We start from the raw sequence: 17,477 nt of genomic DNA on the forward strand, positions 1-17,477 counted from the left end.
ATACTATGCAGCAGACAACCTGAATTTGGCTTTTTTTTGAGTATTTTTGCCATTACTACAATGCATTTTTCTTTTCACAGTTTAGTTTTGAGTAACAGAGATAAAGATCCCCGCCCACGTCTCAGTATAGTATAAAATGATCTACAGGACTGGAAAAATGCATACATTTGTAGGATATAATGAAACATGAAACCAAGACCAATATTGTGTAGCACCATGAAAACGCTTTTAGATTATTACATTATATATATAACTCATACACATACACAATACCGTGCATAAACTTTAGCCAGGTTTTGAAATAACTTTGCTGCAGATTAATGGGCCCTACATGCTGTATATAGAGATACTCTGGCATTTTCTCAGCGATTTAACATGAATTTCACTAAATCGCTCAGAAAATGCTTTAAATGTAAATACGTGGCCCTGTATCGGCCGCCGATTAATAATGCACACATAGGTTATTAATCGGTCAGGGCCAGTGTACTCAGGTGAGAACACTGCCCCTGACACATCGCCGTGCAGCGCTGAGTGACCTGAGCGATGTAGCCTTGCTCAAAACGCTCTCCTGCACACATCGCTAAGTGTGTAGTGCCCATATAAATGCTTTGAAAAATAGCAAAATGCAAAGTGAAAGATCATATGACAAATCTAAATCAAAATGTAGTGTGACTTTCCTTCAAAACCGCATCAATTCTTCTAGGTGCAATTGCACAAACTCAGGGATTTTGTAGGATATTAGTTAGGTGTGTGATTAACCAATAATACAATCATTTTCATACGTAGACTTAAACAGTCTTTGACTATGTAGAAGGCTTAAAACTGGGTGGAATATCAGTTCAGGTAACAGGTCATACACCATGGCAAGACAGAGCACAGCAACAAGGCACACGGTAGTTCTACTACATCAGCAAGGGCCTACCAGGAGCAGATTTTCAAACAGAGTGTGGTTTCAAGATGTGCGGTTCAAGATCTTTTGAAGAACAAAGAAAAGGGCAACGTTGAGGACCATAGATGCAGTGGTCATTCAAGGAAACTTAGAGCAGCAGATGATTGCTTCTCTTTGACATTGGGAGATGTCCAGCAGTGCTTTCAGCTCAGAATTAGCAGAAACCAATGTGACCCAGGTACACCTACCTACTGTTTGGAGAAGTCTGGACATAAGTGGTCTTCATGAAGGAAAAGGGTGGTCACACCGAATATTGATTTTATTTCGATCTCTCTTCTGTTCACTCACTTTGCATTTTGTTTTTTAATACTTCCATTTTAAAAGCATTCTTGCTTCGAAGCATTTTTATTTTCATGCCTGCTTAATACCTTTGCACAGTACCGTTTGTGTATTTATGCACATATAAATTTGCCTGAATATTTAGTATTCCTTATTAAAGATCTGAAAGAATTTTTTTTTTTTTAAGTGGGCTTATTACCTAGAAATAGTAGAAGCAACCATTGTTTTGTAAGGAAACAAACAAACAAACCAAAAAAGAGACAATCCCAAAAGATTAATGGAGCAATTTAATTGGCTACAAAAAAGATCCATACAGTAGCAGCTTTGGGGGTTATGTTTTTGTAGGATGTGTAGCACTCCAATAAGTTTGCTTAAACTGCCATTTTGTGCACATTAACACATTCAACCTTGCAACCGAATCTCCTACTCAGTGTATAAAAATCATGGCGAACTAGTGGCATTAAAAAGGCAGAGTTCATATGCTAATTACTGGCAAGTTCATGTCCCATGTTTCTGGGATGCTAGTGGTTCCCAGAAAACCAGTAGGCTGAGGGGGTATTTGTGATTGTAAACAAGGAAAGGAACGGCAGTAAGCGTTCCCTCTGCACGGGTCACCATGGAAGTTAGATAGAAACTGCTTGGAGCTCTAGATGGTAGGGTGTTTGGATTAATCACTGCGCCTATACTGTAGGTGCAGTTCCATTGACAGCGACAGCCAAGGGCCTTCTTACAGTCTACACCTGACTAAGGCAGGTAAAATGTCTGCATGTCTCTGTATGAAGTGTATTCGTGTCACAGCCAATCGGTGACTCAATAAGATGCCCAAAAGCCAGGGGGATCAGCATAAAGTCCCAGATACTGCTGCAACTGCATCCACCTCTGAATCTTTACCTCCTAAAATGGCTGCCGTCACTGTGAAATAAAGAAAGCAAACTGCTTCAAGGTTTCATTATTCAGCCAAATTCAGGTAGCAGAGGAAGATCCAACTTTATTGAAACTGCTTGCATACAAAATATATTGCACTATAACCAAACAAATGTCAACATAAAGTCCAATCTGTTTTAGCTAATATGTACAGAGGATAATGCCCACTATGAGCATTAACAAGGTTAATCTACCTTGGTTAAGTATCTACAGTATTGTAAATCAAAAACAGCATACAGATGATGTGTGCAATGTACCAATTTGTTTGTTGTTTTCCCAAATACTATACATTCCCAAAATAAATAACTATAAACCAAAATTAGTGTTTGGCAATCATTTTAAGAATTATTTTATCATTTAAAAATTGTGTGCAGCGTGTTGCCTGTTTTTCTGTTCATTTATATACGCAAGGGAATGTCAGAAGGAAGCAAATAAGAATTGGTTTCACAGAAAACATTACAGGCAGTGCTTATTTTTAGGTCTCTGTACATAAGGGAAACCCCTTTTTAGTAATGTAGAAGTAGACCATATGCAAAAGCTGTTGTACAGTTTATGCAGAAAGATTTCATATTTAAACAAGACAATGAGAAATGTACATTTCAAGTGACCTTTCTTATTGTATCACATGAAATAAATCAGACCAAAGCTACATTGTACGTGTAAATTAGTCCTTGTTCCTGGATAACATTCACAAATAGGGAATCCATCCAATGCCAGCATGGGTGTAAGGACTTATGCTCTATACAAGCATCTATTATCCCTTCTGCACATGTTCAAATAAAAACTGCCCTCAGGAAACGGAAGTGAAAAAGAAAATAGATGCAAACAAACTATAGCAAGTTTATAGGTACTCATTCATCTCTCAGACATTAAAAAAAATTCCAATGCTCTCATATTTTCTCCCTCACAACCTAAAAAATGGAAATGTTTTACCTATTATGACATTGTGTCCCTGGCATAACTTATTAGCTATTTCAGTGCAAAACCAAAATTTCTATGATTTATTTTTTGTGTAGCTCGTAGAAAGCATGCACTCTCCTTAAAAGTCCTAACGCTTTCAAGATTTGCTACATATATTTTACACTGAATAGTTTCAACTCTTCTCCCCAGATTCCTGCACCCAAACACTAGCCAGGTCTGTCAGGATATAAAAAAGGCACAGATCATACAACTTTTTTTTTTCCTTTTTTTTTTAGATTTTTACCAAATGAACAAATGACATTAATGTTGCACAATTATTAGATCCAACTAATATATTGTCAAATGAGTAAGAAATGAGGAAATTACATAAGACATACTGCATAATTGAAAACATGAGCCCCGCTGATTAGATGCAGTCAGTTTGAAAACTGAAATATAGCAGTGATTCTTTTTTTATTAATCAGCTGCCTGAAATAGTGCAACTGAAGACAATTATACCAACACACAGCTTAGTATTTTTTCTTTTATTTTCTCTTTTAAACAAAAAATACCTTTTTAAAGTCAAGTGCAATATGTACTTGAAAGCCTCATAAGTTTTGATATTTAATGCAAATGTTTCCAATGTCTGACTTTTGAAAACTGTTTATAGCCAATGCTAACAAAATAAGGCTAACAGGAACGCCTTCTTTCATGCCCCGTGTCTTCTCGCCTATTTGTCTTTGGCCTAACAGGCTTCTATAATGTGAAATATGATGTATCTTTTAGAATTTTAGACTGTGTAGGTTTGACAGTAGACATTTAAAGTTACGGTACGCCATTAACCACCAACTGCTGCCCATCCACTGCCTCGGGTTTCTCTTTCTTTTGAATGCGGTCTTTACCAGTGCGCAGCCGATTGGCGTCGATGGGTGTGTTCTGCAAACTTCTAGTATGTACACTTCTCTCGTTATTGCAGTCAATTCGAATCTGGACACACAAGAGAAAAAAAAAGGATGCAATTTATGTGCAATTTTAAATGAGGTTTTCAAAATAATTTCTTATGATCTGCTAAAATGCACTCTCACACAGTTTCATTTTTAGACACATGGGGCAGATGTATTAAGCCTGGTTAAGAGATAAAGTGGAGATAAATTAGAAGGTGATAACGCACCAGCCAATCAGCTGTGTTTGAAAAATGAGGCATACACACGTAGCGATTTAGGGGTATTTTCTAAGCGATCTCAATAGATTGCTTGGAAAATGTCCATACAGTGCTCCGTGTGTAGTGGCATAGCGATAACTATGCGCAGCCCCGTGTATCGAATGTATTGCATATAGTCACATTTTAATATACCATATGCAAGGGACACACTTACAAAGCATTGGGTGGGGCTCACTTGAAATCCATGGTATTGCTGAAGAAAACTTTTAAAGCGATGTAATCTTTTGAAGTGCCGAGGATAAATTTATTTCAGTTTTTTTTTTTTTTTTTTTTTAATTGTGCACTGGATTTTGCAGTACTGTCACCACCACCGTACATGTAATAACGCACAAATCAAACCCTGGATCTCTTCTGAAATCTCGCTACATTGATTTTATAGAATTCTCAATACTTTTAACTTTATTAGAGCTTTTCAACCCTGGAATTGAAACAAATCTATTATAGCAATACAAAAATAAATTCCACATTTTTGGTGCACTTTGAAGGCGGTCCTAAGAGGTAAAATCATTCAAATAAATTCTAAAGAGAGCAAACAGGAACAGGATAAGCAAACTCAGTTACAAGACCAAATAAAAAATCTGTAAGAAACACATAACAATCTAAAAAATGATAAAATATTGGGAAAATTGAATAAATTAAGGGCAGAAATAGAAAATGAAAGTATAACACAAATAAAAAGAAATATGGAAAAATTTCAGCAAAAATTATATTGTGAGAGCAATAAAGCGACCAAACTGATAGCAAATATAATAAAAGGGAGACAGGTAAGAAAGAAAATAAGAGAAATTTATAACAAAAATGGAGTGAAAATTGCAAACCCACTAGAAATAACAAACGTGTTTGCAGATTATAAAAGTTTATATAATCTCAAAACAGATAAAGAAACGACCCAACCAACAGAGGAAGAAATAAATAGGTTTTTAACGAAAATAAAATTACCAAAACTAGACACAGATCAGATAACAAAACTAAATACACCTTTGACAGACCAAGAAATGCGAGAGGCAATTAAAACTTTAAAATAAATAAAGCCGTAGGACCAGATGGATTCAGTAATGAATTCTATAAATCATTTGAGAAACAACTAGGACCAATCTTAATGGCCACATTCAAAGAAGCAATAAAAAAAGAAAAATTCCCAGCAGAAATGCTAGAGGCCAGGTTAGTGACAATACTTAAAGAGGGTAAAGATCCAAAACTATACACCAATAGCTCTGTTAAATATGGACATAAAAATATATGCGAAAATCATAGCAAATCGATTAAAACAGTTTTTGCCAAACTTGATCAACCCAGATCAAGTAGGATTCGTTAAAGACAGACAGGGGACAGAAAATATAAGAAGGGCAATAGATGTGATGGAACATCATATAAAAAAAGAGAAACCCCTAATGGTAATGTCATTAGACACACAAAAAGCCTTTGACAGGCTCCATTGGGGCTATATGGAAGAGGTCTTAAAAAATTTGGGATAGGGAAAATTCTGAAAGCAGTAATGGCACTATATTCACCCCCGGAAGCACATGTGCTGTGTAATTCCTGTATATCCCCCAAATTTAACATCACTAACGGGACACGACAAGGCTGCCCACTATCACCAATCATATTTGTACTGTCAAATAGAGCCCTTTGCAGAAACAATCCCAGGTACACAATCGATAGAGGCACCTGAGATCAATAAAAAACAACATAAGACACTGCTGTTTGCAGACGATGTGCTATACTCCTTACTGAACCCCAAACTTCAATACCTAATTTAATGCAAATAATAGATATACAAAAGTTTCATATTACAAGTTAAATAAAAACAAGACAGAAATATTACAAATAAATATCGAGACAGGAGTAGTAGGGAATCTTAAAAAGACATATAGCTTCCTGTGGAAAGATAAGACTATAAAATATTCGGGAGTGAACTTGGTGGCTAATGAATCAGATCTGATAGAATATAATTATATGCCTTTATTCAAACAACTGGAAAAAAAACCCAGAGACTGGATTTATAAAGAAATATGGATGGGCAGAATAGCAACAATGAAAATGTTTTTGCTACCCAAACTATTATATCTGTTTAGGGCAATACAAAGAGTGCTCCCAAAATATTGGGTAAATAGATTTAATACAATAATAAATAGATACATTTGGCAGGATAAAAAGGCAAAAATTGCAAAAAACAAAACAAAACACCTGATAAAACCAAAAATAAAAGGGGGAGTGGCGCTCCCAGATATACAAATATATCAACATGCATGTATTCTGAACCAGATCCCAGAAGGAATAAGAGGAGGGGAAGAGAAACCTTGGGTAAAACTAGAAGAAGGAATAATGGGAGAGCTCGGGATAAAAGACCTAATTTGGATACCATCAAAGATGAGAAAATTAAAGACACACTTAAAGTCTAGGATCTGTTTCTGAATACACTTGAAGAAATTAGAACATGAATCTCTAGTATAAAAACCTTGGAAAATATAATGGGCGAAGATGGAGTAATTTCATTTGCGCAACTCCAACAAAAATATGGAATATTGAAAATAGACTTTTACAAATATATACAAATAAGAAGCTGGATAAATAAACACCAATAAAATAAGGAGATTTAAAACAAATGACAAATAGCGTAATTAATAGAATAAGAGGAGGATATCAGTCAAGAGGGATTACCTTTTGGTATAAAACTGATAAGAGAGATCTAGAAATCAATGAAAAACAAAGGGAGAAGACCTTCGACAATACATAAGATGACTAAATCCATTACACATATAGAAAAGGTATATGAAGCTACTGCATAGAATGTACTACACCCCAGAAAAAATAAATAATGCCCCTTTCAGACCGCACTAAAAAAACGGTATTTTGCCGATTTTAAACCGTTTTGAAACGTGTGCGGTCTGAAAGGTGCAAAGTGATTTTACCGTTTCCAAAAAAAACGTTTTTTGGAAAAGGTAAAAAAGCAGGGTCTTACCCGTTTCAGACTCGGTTTTTTTTGGCGTGCGTGAGGCTGCCCAGCATTGTTGTGGATGGTTGCCGGGCTGGGTAGTGGCGTGGTCAAAAAAAAAAAAAAAAGTACAGTAATTGAGAAACAACACCAGACAGTGAATGAGTATACAGAAAAAGAGGACACCAAATGTAATTGTAGTGCCAAACAGAGCATAAGATGTTATTAGAAAACACCAGAGATACAAATACAAGAAGACGTGTGAGTGATAGCATCCAGTGCTCCCCACAGAAGTCATAGAAAAGATAAATGAGAATATAACAAATCAAGTTTTCTTGTTCATTCCATTATGGACACTAGGGACTTGGGGGTTGTCCCAAAGCTAGCCTAAAGGGAAGGAGCACCCTATGTCCAAAGCTGACATTCTTGGATACAAAGCTACTGGTAAAATTGTGCAAGTGTGTCAGCCAAAGCCCCATGGCATTCCATATTGCTTAGAAGATGCGTATGCTTGAAAAACAAACAAAAAGGTAATCAGTCTCCTGTATCTATCAGGTCCTAGGAACATACATTTTTAAAGCCCTGTGAGTAATACAGTAATACAGATGTGTCCACTTGTAGTGTTGCTGTGATTCACACAAGTCGCAGCATATTGGGATCATGCAATCACTAGCACCCGCTAAGCAGTAATAATGAATGGGGGGGCTGGAGGCTGCAGACTAGCACGACATGCCACTATGCATACAGTGCTAGAAACAACTGCTACAGTATACGCAGCAAAGTTGTGCTTGGACACATCCCTAAAAGTTTTGAAGATGGATCCCTTCAATGGATTTACTAATGTACATATACAGTGAAAAGTCTTTAGAATGGAAATATTTTATATTCCATTACACAGCCAGGTTTTAAATACAAGACCTACAAGGCAAATAAGTGGTACCAAAAGCTAACCATATAAATATTGCTAAAAGAAGAAAACAATACAATGATAGCATCATTTCAAAGTGCCACAACAAAGTTTACCAAAGTGCTTTTGGAAATGGAACAGTACCTGTCCATCTTGTAGTTCAGGTTGGAAGCCATCCTGTTAATATTTGACTGAATCCACTGGTCCACCAGCTGCTTGAAGAAACAAGTCTGGAGGGACCACCCCCTGGTTGTAGATCTAGCCAATTGAGGTACCTGTCCACCCAATTATTCTAGTTATGAAATCAGCTGAGATTGCCACAACATAAAGATCTTTCCATTGCATAGATCTCATTGACTGTGTTGTCTCTGCCACGCTGGTATTCAATATGTAAATGCTATGGCATTATACAACTGGGCTTCTACTGGACAACCCAAGGTCTAGTCACAGTTAGTGTATTGAACAATTACATGGGTTTGGGGACATTGACTGGAAAGGGATTCTGACAATCTTACCCCACCCTATGAGACGGGCATCTGTAGTAACTAGAGTACAGCCCCAGATTGAGAATTGTCTGGCTATGCACAGGCTGGCTGTTAGCAACCACCACAGCAGGAAGTGGGGGAGTGTGTTACATTAGAATGTGAGAGAGACTTGTGCCACTTTCCAACTGAAACAACCTTGAGTGGAATTGGGCTACAGAACCTTGTTGACCAGGGGTGGGCAATTTTTTCAGCTGGGGTGCCACTTAATACTTCCAGCAGATATTTGAGGGCCGCACTTCAGAAATAGGGGGTGTGGTCACTCAAAAGAGTGTGTGTCTTTTAATGTATTGTAGCACACCATATACCCCTTTTGCACATCATGCAACACAATAGTAGGCCTCTTATACTTGCCCCTTACATTAGTAATTCCACACAAGCTCCCCCTTAGAAATCACACACACACACGCCCCACCTTAGTTATTCCATGCACCCGCCCCTCCTCAGATATTCTAAACACCTGCCTCCCCTAGTAGTTCCAAACACAATAGTAATTCCTCCCCCATAATAATTCCACACACACCCCCTTCAGTTATTTCACGCACCTGCCACTGGAGCCAAATCTATTTCAAACACCATGTAATGGCACCGACTGCAGCCCCAACATCCGTGAGAACCTTTTGCACATGTGCTGGGACATACAAGACGCCTGCTACGCACAGGCTGATCACGGGTGGCGGCGCCACAGGACTACGGCGCGAGTGTGCACGCACACACACACACACACACACACACAGGAGCACCTAGCTTGAGCCCTCAGAGGTGAACAAGGGTGTGGTCTTTGATATCAATACCATAAAATCCACAACAGAGGTAATAAAGTCCACCTATTTAAGTTCAGGATTGGCCAGAAGGACCCATCTGGTTTTTGGACCCAAAAAAAACCATTCAAATAGAATCATCTGGGCAGGAACTGAAGATATCCACAATGTTATCATCTGGCGAGAATTCCTCTTAACCACACATTTGACATTGTCAAGGACTTCTGTTCCTATATGCCAGGCTTCACCCACAGTGTCTCCCGGGTGACAGATAATGCCATCATGCTGAATGTTTGCTATGCAAAGCTGTCCTCAAAGCCGCTAATCTGCTGGTTAATAGCAGCAGGTGAGCGGCTTTTCCAGCGATATGAGAGACAGAGACAGAGACACAGAGAGAGAGAGAGAGAGAGAGAGAGAGAGAGAGAGAGAGAGAGAGAGAGAGAGAGAGAGAGAGAGAGAGAGAGAGAGAGAGAGAGAGAGAGAGAGAGAGAGAGAGAGAGAGAGACACAGAGGCAGAGAGAGAGAGACAGAGGCAGAGAGAGAGACAGACAGAGACAGACAGACAGAGACAGACAGAGAAAACAAACAAACACTGGAGGTACTACTGGGATAATTAGGGTATAATAGATATACACGCATATGCATATATTACAGGCATGTAAAATATTGGCTAACCTGAAGAGAGCCATCTGCTGTTCTTACTTTAGGCTCTCTTGAATTGCGCTGTCTGTTGTCTGTTCGAGATTGGTCATCATTTGCTAAAATAAACATAAGACAATATTACGACCTGAGCTTGTTAGTAACAGGTTATAAATAACAATATTGCTTATTATTTACAACAATAATTTAAATGAATGATACAACATAAAATAAAGCTGAACACAAAAGAAAAACTAGCTCCAATAGCTGGGAGAACTTTGCTTTATATCCTACTAATTCTAAATTTACTATTTTTTTGGCCAAACTGCATTAACTGTATTAGTACTTTGTCCTACTACTGGCATTTCATGGCAGCTGGAGCCTGTGCCTAGTAAGCCCATGGATGCAGAAAATATGTTGGATGTGCAACACCCTGAATGAAAAACAAATCAAGTGCACTACAATCTAATCAAAAGACAGTGTCATATTTTGGGTTAATGAGAGCTATTATTAAACAAGTTTAAAACGGGTATTAAATGGCATCAGCAATTAGCATTTGCCCATTAAATGCCTTGTAATTCAGGAGTACTTGAACATTGCTGAACAGTGCAAACCGTGAGAGCCATAGTCCTGTCACCAGGCTACTAGAATGGGTAAACTCCATTTAACAAAAAAAGGAAATGTTGAGGTCCCAGAAAACAGCACGATTCAGACAAAAACCAAAATGTTTAAAGGGTTAAATGTACAAAATAAAAATAAAACGAGTATGCTTCACCATTTTCATGAAGATTCTTATCTAGTTGGGAATAGGCATTGCTCTAGCTCAGTGGTAGCCAACCCTAGCCCTCGAGAGCTACCAACAGTTCACATTTTCCAGACAACCTAGCTGCAGCACAGCTGCACTTATTAATCACTGACACATTTTAAAAGATCCACAGATGGAGCTAATTAGCTCACTTGTGATTCTGTGAGGAGACCTGCAAAACATGCACTGTTAGTAGCTCTCGAGGAATAGGGTTGGCTACCCCAGCTCTAGCTAAATGACCCTCATCAGCTTAAATGCCAAATTACCTATATTTTCACCAATTGGCAGTACGACCTGTTTAAAATGTAATGTGCTTACACAGCAGATTAGACTTTAGTAACATCACTCATGAAATACTATGAATAAAGATAGAAACTGAGGCATTTTAACCCTTTGAGTGCTAACATCTGTGTGGAGATGTGACAAATATCTGCGTTGCTCACATTTGTTTTATAGATTTAAATAAATAATGTGTTAAAAAAATGATTATATTTATTATGTAAGCTAAACATTACAGGTCATTATGATAAACAAAAACGTTTGCTTGCCAAATTTCGCACCAATTTTGACAAATTCACTTGGCACTCAAAGGGTTAAAAGGCATATTCAATAAACACTAGTATTGTATTTATCCATCTCCACAAGGAGTCAGGACTGCGCGGCATCGCAGTCTAGCAAGAAGGCTAAAGGCTTTTTTATGTGTGTTTAACCGCTATGGAGGCAGCGGAAGGGGTAAGGAGGGGATTTGAATGGGATGGAGCTTTGTGGCCCCTATAGGATAAAATGTGGGGACATGAACTGCATGTGGGGGGGGCTCTATAAACTGTTATGTGGGGGAAGGGGGTCTCTTCACAAGTGTAAGGTTTTCCCAGTTGCTGCCTGTCATTCTATGTGGCATAACATGGATTTTGGCTCATTCCTTGTGATGTAATGTGAATTTTGGAGCATTCCCTCTGGCATAATGTGAATTTCAGCGCATCCCGTGTGGCTAAATGTGAATTTCAGCACATTCTGTTTGGCATAATGTGAATTTTGGCTCATCCTGTGTGGCATGATGTGAATTTTGGCGCATTCTGTGTGGCATAATGTGAATTTTTGGTGCATTCTGTGTGGCATAATCTGAATATTTGGCTCGTACGGTGTGGCAGAATGTGAATTTTTGGCTTGCACTGTGTGGCAGAATATAATGTGAATTCTGGCTCATTCCATGTGGCCTAATGGGCAAGGGGCGTATTGCACTGGAAGTGGAATCTCTTGCATAGGGGGAGATGTCGGTAGATCAATTATGTAGGTGTACAAAAAGCAGATCCCAGGTTACAAAAGTCCGGCAAGTCCGACCACCCCGGCTCTATACGCATTAAGCAGTTGAAACTTTAAGACAGGTTCACAATGTGGAGGAAGCTAGGATAGTGTATGTGTCAGGGAAATGATCATAAGAGATTTATTATATTTGTAATCAAGACACAACCTCTTTAAATAATAGTAGTTTATTTTTTTTTATTTTTTTAAAAGGTGAATAATGATCATTTATAGTGAGCACAGACAGATAATTGCACTGTATGTATAAACTCCATTTACAACAGAGAAGTGCATTTTACATATGCCTCTACAAATAATGAAGCTCAAAAAGGTACATATTCCAATGAATTGAATTTATTTGAGCACTTTAAAAACACATCATTTGAATGAGAGTTCTGGGAAATGCATTAAAAATAGATAAAAAATATGTACGTTTAGCATGCTTGTGGTTGCATGATCACAACTGCAGTTTATGGAATTAAATGGAATCCTGATTTCTGTATTACAATACAATGTATCCTTACCTGCATGGACAGAGGAAAGCAAGACATAACTAACAGAATGAACAGGGAAAGGGGACATCTTCATCTTAAAAATCCCTGATTTACCGAGATTTTATTTGTGAAGTTTAATATTCCCCGACCCAGCTACCAGTGGATTGGGAAATAGTGGCAATCCGTCGCTAATGTTTGGGGGTCATTACTCAAGATTGGGAAAAAAAATGGAATAAAAATTTCCTGTGACAAAATAAATGAAAAATATGCTAATGTCACCTCAAATGTATACAGAAACACAACGTGGCTATTATTGTATTTTAGCGTATAAATAATAATAAAAAAAATACAATTACCTTTGAAACCTCCACGGCCCCTTAGTCCCTGACCTCGTGCTCCACCACGCCTTCTCCCATCCCCTCTCCGAATATAATTATCTCGATCTTCTTCAGCAGGGGCTAAGGACCAATCGCTGAGTTCATCTCGGTGGTCAGATTCGGTCTCTGAAGCATTTGATGCTTCAGAATTTGTACCTGTCCCAAAATATTTAATCATATTTTTATTTTTAAGTGGCTTTTTCAGTAAAGAAACAATTTTACGTGTTTTCAGACTCTCACTGCATTACATCTCGATGCATAAATAAAGCCTTTTTATTTAATAACTCAATCAAAGTACTGAGGAGGTGCTCCTCTGAGCAGCATGTAATATAAGGGTGCCCATACATGGGAGCGTTTTGCCCATGCAATGCAATGCGCGCACCTGTGCACATCATATCGCACAGCACAAAAAGTATATGCAGCCTATTATTTTGTACTAGATTGCATCGTATATAGTACAAAAAGCACACTGCTGTAGCACATTGAATGCTTCTTGTACTAGCTGCAATGTGAAAGAGTACAAAAAGTACAAAGCACATCGCTCCGCGTACGGCCACCTTCAGATATAAAGACATACTTACATTTCCCATATTTTGACATATAATTCATGCATGTCACTTTAACACACACACACACACACACACACACACAAATTATCATCATCCATTTATAATCTTATATAATCCACATAGCGTTACCAGAGGCATATCCTGTGCCCCGCCTACTGCGCCCTCTGTTGTTGTAAGGTCGGCCTCCTCGTCCTATACCGCTGCAGTCCTCACTCAAATAACCCTTCTCTTTGTCAGGACGATTTGGAGGAGGCCTTGAACTGGCTCCAATTTGTCGTAGTTGTTCATCAATCTGCAGCCGCTCCAGGCGGAGTTGGTCCACTTCCTAGCGTTAAAAAATAAATAAATGGTGGCTAGGCAAACAAATAGGGGTATATTCAATGCCATTTAGGCAAGCTATGACGGTGTTAGGTCGGAGCCCGCAGCCCCCGCCGGCTCCCCCCCACTCCTTGTGATCCCCACCGCCAAACTGCTCCGCAATTCGTGGCTTTTCCAAGGGAGGGGCTAAATATAAAAATCACGCCATTTTACCCCTGCCACCTCCTTGTAGACTCGCGAAGTGCGGGATTTGCATTGGTGGGGGTGGGGCTTGATGATGCCTACATCAGGCCCAGCCCCCAGAAGTGCTGCTGACAGCCTTTTCCAGGGTTCTCCTGGAGAGGAGACTTTAAAAGTAGTCAACCTTGACATAACATGTGAGCTCCAGGTGAATCTGTAGTGCTGGGCATCTTTAATCGTTTTTAATTAAATAGCATCTTCTTTGCAAATAGGATGCATGTGCAGCTTCTGCTGATTAAAATATGTTGCATTCATATATTCACTGTGTGACAGCAGCTGTACCTGCTACACTACAGGGTTTACCAGGAAAAGGAGGCTAGATGGACCTGCACACATCTGTACTGTACATAAAAAAAAAACCCAATATAAACGCTGAGAAATTACCTTTAAATAGTTTAGGTGGTAGTCCAGTAGAACGGTTGCATTAGTAATGCTGTCCTTCGTGCCAACAAATACAAACGGAACCATTCCCTAAAATGACATGGGTACAATTGTTATACACAAAAATACTGCAGATCCAGAATATAAAATGCAGCATTGCAAAATTTAAAGCAACTTGCAAACATTTAGCAATCAACAGAGTCAGACCAGAACGATCAACAGGATCGAACCCCATGAACCTCACAGGCCTACAAGCACCTAGGTTGCTTAATATAGGGTTTGCACTGCAATATGCATGACTTCTATCACCAATTACAAGCTTATATACTCGTATACGCGAGTAGCTCGCGTGACATATGTGGCTATTGGCATGATCCCGTTGCCACGCTCATGTGGCTATTTCACTCCCGATTCTCATAGAAACACACTAAGCGGCAATGACGTAGCATAGAGGGCAGCACAGATGTGAAAGTTCAAATGTGGCTGTAAAGTGCTGCAGAATATGTGTGCGTTATTTAAAAAGAACTGGTAAAAACAACGATTTAGCACCACGGGCATGCCAAACATGTATGAGCAGCCGTGGCACAGCTATGATGAGCGCGGCTATAGTTGTATATAACAGATCACAAAACATACCTCCTCTTGGGACATATTTTTATCATTTTCAGCTTCAATTCTAACTCGAACAACTCCTGATTTATCCACTATTTCCTGAATGAGTTTCCCATTTTTTCCAATGACCTTTCCTGGAACAAGATAGGACACGCATTACTAAAAATAAAAAATGAATGTATAATGGGATAAGTGCAAGAATGGGACACAGAATTCAATCTAGGGTCAGATTTTTTTTTCTTTCATATTTTATTCTTTTTATACAGATCAACGCTCTTAATTGTCATCTGCTGATAGGAAAAGGAACCGAGAATGGTTTGTTAAAAGACACATGGAATAAGGATTTCCTAATTATTTAGGAGCATTTCCTATATAAGTATGTTTGAGCCTGCCACCTTGTGGTCAAACACTGACATGTACCCCATTTCACATCACAGTTAAAACCCAGGTCAAGATGCGGTGTGAAAGCACCAAACCTGATAACCAGGATCAACCTACCAGGCAATTCGACCTGGTTTTAAGAAGGATTAAACCCAGGTCGCCTTGTGTACAATGCGTGACCCAAGTTTAGTGTGATACTATTGTAAAGCGCAACGGAATCTGCTGCGCTATATAAGAAACTGTAAATAAATAAATAATAAGTGGTGGATCGCGGGGTCAAGATCCTAGATCTGACTCAGCATTGCAATGTGAAAGCGGTGTAAATGAATTTTATCAGGCAAAATCAAATGTGAATTCCATTATACCAGGGCTGGGCAATTGCGGCCCTCCAGATGTTGATGAACTACACATCCCAGGATGCTTTGCATTAGTTTTGCTATGTGGCCATGCTGAAACTGATGCAAGGCATGCTGAGATGTGTAGTTCATCAACATCTGGAGGGCCGCAATTGCCCAACCCTGCATTATACCTTGCTACTGAGGTTCAATGTTTACAAACACCCAAAAGTTAAGCAAAAAATGAATCATGGTGGGGAAAAAGAACTACCAGAAAAAAACTTAAATCTATTAATGTGGCACTTCTAAAGTAAAAAAAATTATATACCGGTAGATCCTTCAAATAAAAATAAAAAATACACTTGCAGACACTAAAAAGAAAGTTAATTTCACCTAAAAAATGCCGAGACCAAAACAGAAAGGCAAGCCCAAAAAACAGGGAAAAGCATTCTCCATTTTTGCATTGAAGACACCCGGTTTACTTCTGGTGGAGGTTGGGGATGGTTGCATACACACGGAGCTTCGATCCCCCCTCCACAGAGCACCACCATCCCCGGCCTCCAGAGCAGGGGGCAGCATGATGGTGGCAGTGAAAGGGAGAAGGCAGAGGTGGTAAGTGAAAGGAGAAGGCAGCTGTAGCGAGCGCCAAGGACATAGAGACACCTGGCTGGAGGAAGGAGGTGGCTGCTGTAGTGAGCGCCGAGGACGCAGCGACACCCAGCTGGAGGAGGGCATCGCTGCAGCCCCCGGCAGCACCATTGGCCTGGGGGACCCCCCGGAGGAAGAAGATCACCTCCCGCTCCCTCTCTCCTGGAGGGCCCGGCACAGGCAGGACCCAGCACACTCGGTGAGGAGACCCTGGACACTCAGCGACTTCCCCCAGGTCGGGACAGGAGGGGCATCGGCAACGAGACCCCAGCATGACACCAAGAGGCTGGTAGGAAATGGGGAGGTACACAAATTTCCCATAAGAAACGAATAAAGCAAATAAAGGCGATGACCAAGCGGCAAACAGGGCAAAGCTCTCTGTTTTTTTGGGCGGTAGCGTTGAGAGAGGACCGGCCTTCTCGCACAAAAAAAATTCAAGTAATTTACAACATGATTCTTGACAATTACCTTTTATCAGTGTGAAGAACAAAAAAAATAAAAAAAATAAATCAAATAAAAATAATGACATACCTACTAAATTTCGGGGAACTTGTATCACATCTTCTGCAAATTCAAGGTACGTCCTGGCTTTCTTTACAGCATCTTGGTCCTAATGTAGGACAATGAAAAGATCAGTTTTAAGACTAATAACCTTTATATTATTTGTACAATTGTATCTGTACATTTGACTTACTTTTAGATCAGCATTCATATTTCAAACTTAGAAGCAAAAGTAGCCAATAACCAAAGAAACTGAAATCTTTACCTCCCCATAAATATGAAATGTACAGGTGTCTTCATCCAAATCGATAGCAGTGACTCCAGGAACCTTCCGCGCTTGTTGTATATTTGCCCCATGAGTGCCAATGGCTAATCCCATCAGATCTTCTCTTACAACAAACTGCTCATGAAATCTGGATGCTAGCTGCCGCGAGCTCTGCAACGAGACACCCTATGCTT

The 17,477-nt window shown here is 39.3% G+C and overlaps 1 protein-coding gene across 1 annotated transcript in view; it reads right to left on the reverse strand.

Annotated features, from left to right (window-relative positions):
- Positions 1-2,190: 2,190 nt before the first annotated feature.
- Positions 2,191-17,477, reverse strand: part of FMR1 (fragile X messenger ribonucleoprotein 1) — a 43,755-nt gene continuing 28,468 nt past the window's right edge. The window contains 8 exon segments of the mRNA XM_083159454.1: positions 2,191-4,039; positions 10,095-10,177; positions 13,013-13,189; positions 13,732-13,927; positions 14,545-14,631; positions 15,178-15,287; positions 17,049-17,127; positions 17,284-17,454. Coding sequence (XP_083015580.1) covers positions 3,878-4,039; positions 10,095-10,177; positions 13,013-13,189; positions 13,732-13,927; positions 14,545-14,631; positions 15,178-15,287; positions 17,049-17,127; positions 17,284-17,454 — 1,065 coding nt within the window. The 3' untranslated portion in view covers positions 2,191-3,877.

Source organism: Crinia signifera, chromosome 9 (assembly GCF_055691185.1).
Source record: "Crinia signifera chromosome 9, ASM5569118v1, whole genome shotgun sequence".
In the NCBI taxonomy this organism is placed as follows: domain Eukaryota; kingdom Metazoa; phylum Chordata; class Amphibia; order Anura; family Myobatrachidae; genus Crinia; species Crinia signifera.